This window comes from Bombina bombina, chromosome 9 (assembly GCF_027579735.1).
Source record: "Bombina bombina isolate aBomBom1 chromosome 9, aBomBom1.pri, whole genome shotgun sequence".
NCBI lineage: Eukaryota > Metazoa > Chordata > Amphibia > Anura > Bombinatoridae > Bombina > Bombina bombina.
This window is the reverse complement of record NC_069507.1, coordinates 153042913-153050016: the sequence shown is the minus strand read 5'-3', so window position 1 is coordinate 153050016 and position 7104 is coordinate 153042913. Positions and strand designations below refer to the sequence as shown.

The 7104-nt window shown below is 32.6% G+C and overlaps 1 protein-coding gene across 4 annotated transcripts in view; it reads right to left on the bottom strand.

Annotated features, from left to right (window-relative positions):
* COL17A1 (collagen type XVII alpha 1 chain) overlaps nt 1–7104 on the bottom strand; it is an 82643-nt gene that overhangs the window by 2470 nt on the left and 73069 nt on the right. For 3 of the 4 annotated variants that reach the window (XM_053692428.1, XM_053692430.1, XM_053692429.1), the window contains 7 exons: nt 5928–6083; nt 5644–5796; nt 4351–4542; nt 2946–3089; nt 2435–2497; nt 1966–2028; nt 1–191 (listed from right to left, as the gene is read on the bottom strand). The exon at nt 1–191 is cut by the window's left edge and continues 2470 nt beyond it. In XM_053692428.1, coding sequence (XP_053548403.1) covers nt 142–191; nt 1966–2028; nt 2435–2497; nt 2946–3089; nt 4351–4542; nt 5644–5796; nt 5928–6083 — 821 coding nt within the window. In that variant the 3' untranslated portion in view covers nt 1–141. The remainder of the gene's footprint in view (nt 192–1965; nt 2029–2434; nt 2498–2945; nt 3090–4350; nt 4543–5643; nt 5797–5927; nt 6084–7104) is intronic. The other variant, XM_053692431.1, reaches the window with a different exon arrangement.

Genomic DNA, 7104 nt, shown 5'->3' with positions numbered 1-7104 from the left:
TTTTCACGTATATGTATATATATATATATATACATCTATCCAGGTATATGGAAGAGAAGACGGTGCAATCTCAACACAAGCTAATCATTTTTTATGTGCCTAAAAATATTGTCTTGTGAATCATTGATTGAAGATTTCATTTCAAACTCCAATGCTTCTTCTCTTGCGTTTTCCAACAAATACTTGTTCGCCTGGAAAAAATAAATAAATATTACTATGAATATTGTATATTGAAAGCATTTGTTTAAATATTGTAGCATACTAAGGGTGAGATAGCAAATGGAATGCAACGTGCGTATAACATGCATCGCATTACTTAGCGCCCAACCAAGTGCCACCAATGATCATTCAATCCTTGGTTCAATGATTCATTAACATTTTTAACCAAAGCGTTTTAACGCACCCAATACGTATAAAGCATGGCCTGTATTTTTGATGGATAGTGCAAATAGGTAGTACCGTACTCATTTCACTCATGTTACAAGTCATAGGATAAGTTTACGTTTAAGCGCAATTTTTCTAATTTAGCGCTTTTGAAAACCTAGTATTAACTTTTCTCACTTGCAATTGTGCATTCAAATAAACCTTAATATGCTATAGAAATAAATTAAAAAACGACACTACCATAATGACGAATGCTGTAGTGCGCACCATAGTATCCCTTGCATGAGAAATATTATCTCTCCACTTTTTATAACGGTATAAAAATACAAGTGGAATTGAAGCATAATCTATTGTGCGCCAACTGTGTTAAACTAATATACAGCTTGCATTTTTGTGCTCCAATTTAGGCCTAAATATCTACAACTTTAGAACAATGATGATTATTGTACAGCTAACATCTTCAATAAAGCTTTTCGAAAAAATATAACTGTAATACATACATTATATGTATGCATGTTTTTATGCCTGTTTTTATTTTAATTATTATTGTGTGTGCTTCCTTCACAAGTTACATTATATTTCATAGAATGATTAAAGAAATTTGCTTAAAGGGACATTAAACGCTAAATAGATGCTAGATAGAATAATGCAATCAAAGAAAAGATTAGTCTGAGAATAACATGTAGATAGATTTTTTTTTAAAGTTTTATTAGTTTTTAAAATATTGATAAATTAAGTGTGACGTTTTAGTCAATAAAACAATTGGAGCTGCCATGTTGTAACTTAGGTTACTTTCTCTGCTGTGGCCAATTAGGGACAGTTATAAATAGGTCAAAAGAGTGTGCAGCCAATGGCTGTGTTGAATATAACAGTGCTTTGCACTTTCATTACAAACGGGAACTAAAAAGCTCACAATTTCAGAATATAATTACAGGAAAAGAGGACAAAATAAATAATGAAAGTATATTGCAGATTTTTTTTATATATATATATATATATATATATATATATATATATATATATATATACGATTTATCATTTTATGTTACCATCTCAAAGTGTTTAATGTCCCTTTAAGGGTACACTGTAGTTGCCCTTTTTTTGTTTAATGTGAAAAAAGTGAATTTCATAAAATATGCTGTATTGTGAAAAAAAATCTCATCATACTCCTAACAATTAAAAATAAGTAGGAAGTACAAAAACAATATTGACATATTGTGATTTCAAATTAAACATCCTTTACTTAATATTGTTTCTGCCTAAAAATACAAAATATGCCACTCCATCATTTGCATTATAGGAAATTTTGAGTACAATATTCTTTCATTTGAAGCAGAGCAGAAATATAGCTAATGGGCTGCACTATGATAGCTTTAACAATCTTTCAATAGGTAGGTTATTTGTTAACCACTGTAATCAAAATAAGTGGATATTTAGGTAATACAGGCTTATATATATCTTTGTTTACTTCCGTGTGGTATAGGCTTTTCTTTTGGCACACATCCATTAAATTATATTTAATTGATGCTATATTAATTACCTTTTTTATATTTTTTTAATTTTAACATTATAAGCACATACCTTTTTCCCCTTTAGGACCTCTTGGTCCTGGCTGTCCATTATACCCTTGTGCTCCACGATCTCCTGTAAAATGAAAAGGCCTGTGTTAATATTTTATATGATACTACAAAATAAATAAATACATAAAAAAAAAGAATAAATAAATAAAAAACTATACTAATATCAACATTTTTGGAAAACACTGTTTTTGCTTATTTTCTATTCATTTGTCAGGATGTGGAAAGTGCCTTATGACTACACATTAAATGGAACTTTTAATTTATTTTATTATTTAATTTTATTTTTTTTAAATTATAAAAATAATTATATTTTATTTATATTATTTTATTTTTTTTCATTTAAAAAAAAAAAAGATACATTTACAACTTTCCCTGATCCAAAATATTTGTTAAAACTTTGGATCAAAAAGGGGGCAAATTCTGAATGTTTTAATAATATTAATGCTACAGTTCTTCACTTCACTACTCACCTTTGATACCTGGGAGTCCTCTATCTCCTTTCTGACCGGGTGGTCCCTGAATACTTCCATGAACTATAATTACAAATAAAATACATTTTTAGATTTGTCTTGTATTTTGTTTGTATAAACATTTCTGACTGATCAAAAAAAAAAGAGAAATGGCCAAAGAAAACTATTTAAAAAAAAAAAGAAAAATATGGCACAAACAAAATAATAAAATTAATTTCTTTGTAACTGAAAGCAGCTTTTGATTTGATTGAAAAAATTTTATATCTTAAAAATAAAATTATAGCACCAGGTAAATGGGGTGAATATTGCAAATTCTTGTATAAATTCTTGTATAATCTGGGGGGCAGGGATATGGTGGTCCATGCAAGGGAATGAGGGGTCCCAGCTATTATGATTATGTAGTATATAGCATGATTGAGGGTTGGGATTATCTCCCAAAATGCTTGTCAACTGGGAAGCATGCTGATGAAAGTCATGACAATTATTCAAAAAAGCTGGATATTTTTCTTACCTCTGAAAACTTCCATGAGATCAGTGGTTATATTAGCATGGGTTTGGTATATCTGGCAGATTCCTGGTGGTCCTGGAGGTCCTGGAGGACCTGGGATACTCGATCTCACAAGGTTCAATGTTATATCTTCTAGGATGCCTTCATCTATAAAACAAAGAATAAATATTAGGATTTGGAAGCAAAAGTCATCTACCATTACCTTATCATTTAAAGGGACAATTTGTTATTCCAAAAAAATCATATTTATCCCTGATACAATTATGAGAAAGACTTGCTTTACATGCACCTGGATTTTTCTGTAGTTAAAGCTAGGGTCAACTCAGCAGAGTAACTATGAGCAGTTACCATTCAGCTATTTTTACTGAATGGTAAATAATGGTAAAATTTGCTTTGCTGTGATCTAGTTGGATTTTACTATGATCTCACAAAATGTAATAGTTAATGTTCGTGCAAGCATCTGGATTGGACACTTAAATATTCTCTACAATGGGATGTGGTTACAGAGGAAATATTGAGGTAACCAGGGGTCAAGTCCAGTGGTAATGCATGGGAACAGAGTTCCTGTACTATTTTTTCATGTGGAACTAAGTTCCCCCTTGGAAAGAGAACAGAAACGCTTCAGTAAACACTGCTGGTGGGAGGAGGTGGAGCACAGTCTGGTTAGAGGGATAGTGAGATCCTCTAGTAATGGGCAGTAACACTTCCTACAATACACTAAATGTAAGCCTGTCAGCAGTCCTGCTGTGTGATCACCCCACACTTTGTGGAACACATAGTGCTTACATTTCTGTGTGGCTTGCTCTGGGGTTATTTAGCTCCCATCATCAAAAATAGGACTATTGCACCATGTGGGTGAGACTCTTTGTCAGAGGAGGAGTCTCAGACTCAAAGGCAACCATTCAACCCTTCATTGGTTTTTATTTGCTTTCATTATCCAAAGTGTATAATTTATATACATATAAATACAGTGTGTGTGTGTGTGTGTATGTAAGAGTGTGTGTGTTTAAAACAATATTAATTGTGAGGGGGTGGAAGTCTTGGTGAGTTGCAACACTTTGTTTTGTAGGACTTAACCCCTGGAGGTAGCATATGTTCCTTTTTTACACAGAAATGTTTACGTGATATTTTATACTCATCTTTGCACATATCTGCTACTATTTACAGGATTTATTCAAGTTGCTTCTAGGAACACTGAAGAACGTAATTCATATTAAACAATATGTTGAAGATGTTCTTGGAAAGTCATTTTTTAAAGTTCTTTGAATTGTACTTCATTAATTTAATTGGTGTTAAATTAATTTAATTATTTGAAAGGTTTATGTTCTTTAAATCTTATCATGTGCTAATAATAAAAAAAAAATTCCCAAAACATTAGAGCTGTATATATTCGTGCAATCATGCTTACTCTGTATTTGTTCTGTAACCCGAGCTGCCACCTCATTATAATCTATGGATGACGATGATGAAGATGAAGAAGAGAATGATGATCCTGATGATAATGATGAAGAAATCACTCCGCTATCACCTTTAGGTCCTCTTAACCCTTGAAGTCCAGGAGGCCCTGGTGGTCCTGAGATATATCTGCGAATATTGTCACCTAGGAAGATTTTTTTTTTTTAAGTATCAAGTCAAACGTAGTATATATACTAATAAAAATGACCTTTCCTGAGCTACTTTTTTAACCCATAAGTCATATATTAATGTTTTTTGTACTATCATAATGAAAAATGTCAATATTGGCAACCCATAATCCTTTATTATATTTAAAGGGAAAATAGCATTCAAAGAAAAGATTAGTCTGATAATAACATGTAAAGTTTCATTAGTTGCTTAAATATTGACAAAGAAAAATGTAAAGTTTTAGTATCTATAAAACAATGGGAGCTGCCATGTTGCAACTTAGGTTACCTTCTCTGCTGTGGCCAATTAGGGACAGCATTAAATAGCTCACTAGAGTGTGCAGCCAATGGTTGTGTGGAATATAACAGTGTTGTGCACTACTATTTTTAACAGGAACTGAAAAGCTCACAATTTCAGAATGGAATTACAGGAAAGGGGTACAAAATAAATAATTAAATTATATTGCACACTTTTTTTTATATAAATATGATTTATCATTTTATATTACCATCTCAAAGTGTTTAATGTCCCTTTAACGTTTTTCAGGCAATATACTGTAAGCTTGCTCCACTATGATAATGCAGCAAATGTATTATCACTTTGTTTCTTCAATAAAGTATTGAATATTTCTATAGAGCAAGTGTTTATCTGGAATATTTGCAATTTTACATTCTTTTTAAGGGGAATAAAAAGACATTTGAAATGGTAATATTAGTATACAATTGTTGATTTTTCTAGACTTACAGTAAGCATTTGAATGTTACAGCACAAATACATTTGATCTTTCATACCTTTCTTGACATATATTATTCCACGTATATTTATTACAGAAATTTGTATGTTTAGTACTCTGAGTGGTTGAGCTAATCTTTTTGGTCCTTTTGTATACTCTTATTTGGTGATGTTGCAATGGAGACGTTCTGATTGTGTGCAAAGCATTATGGTGAGTGTAATGTGGGTCCCCTCGTACTTTATTGAGTGTTATAGATTTACACTATAAGAATCAATAGTGACTTTGAAGTGCAACAATTAAATACAAAATTCCATAGACACTAGAGAAGAAAAAAAAAATACTTACTTGTCAAATATTCAATGAGCTCAGTACGGAATCGCTCACCATGGATATTCTCTGCATATGAAACCAGGCTTCCACCATCTCCAGGAGGACCTTGTGGACCTGGGGGGCCAGGTGGTCCTGGTGGTCCTCCAAGTCCTCCAACAAATCCAGAACCTTGAAAAAAACAATAAGTACTGTCAGAATGTATTATCATTCTCCTTGCTTACTATGAATATCTCCTTTATCTCACACATATATCAAATCTCTGAATGAAAGATCAGGGAATAGAGATATTTATAGCTTACCTTGTAGGTAAGTAGCAATGTCCTGTGTGCTGAAACTGGCTGTGGATGCACCTGGTGGTCCCATAGGTCCAGGTGGTCCAGGACGACCTGGTGTGCCTGGTCGTCCTTGCTGACCTGGTGGACCTGGAGGTCCAACAAGTCCTCTGAACTCAGATGCTGGCAAAAAAAACAAAACAAATATAAATAACATTGCTGTAAATAATAATATATATGCAGAATTATGTTAAGACCTTGTACACAATGAAAATATTTCCATTTTCAACAATAGGCGTTAGTCAGTCAGCCGTACCACTAAAATTTACAATTAGGAAAGATAAAAAAGACAGCATAGTTGAAGTCATTAGAATAATTTGTATGGCTGGTGGGTGTGCAACAGACCAATTTGCCCTCTCAGATCTCATAAAGACAGTATTGTCACTGTGAAGTATCTTTTCACATGGTCAAACTCACTATGTCTCCCTTGTATTACTATTTCATTTTTTTTTAACTGTTTTCACGTTTTCTTTTGTGCTTATATAAAAGTGGACTGTTTTATAGAAGGATTTATTTTCAGATTGTTTTTATTTAATAATGGTTTAAAGGCATTTTTTCTATGCTATTATTATTGACAATGTAATTTATTCTATGTGTTATGGAGTCAATGGTTACAAGATAGATGCAACTCCATTGATTATATTGGAGCGGATCTTGCAGCTGTATTCAGGGGCAGGTCCAAATATTTATTAATTTATTTATTTATTAAATCCAGTTGTGATTTTGCAGCAAGTTTTATCACTGAGTTATTAGTTTCAAAAACAAGTTTTACACAATATTATAGGTCATTCCCATTTCTCTGTATATTACCTCTGCTCCTCGCCCTGTCCTATATAAATTTCCATTATGACTCCTATTAATTCACTGAAGGTAAGCCTAACTCTTGTACACAGAGAGAGAAGCTATTAACCAGGAAAAAACAACACCTCAGTAGCTTTTTCTTTGTGGATTCATCAGCTGGAAGCAGCCTCTTTTAGCCAAATTGTGCTTTTCAAAGAGGAGAAATTTCCTGATGTATATTACTCTGATCCTGCCTAAAAAGGTTGGTCCAGCCATGAAATACCAGGCAATCCTCCTCTGAATGAGCAACATTGCAACACTAGATGATCATTTCGGCATTCTGTGGGATTCGTCATTGAGGTGC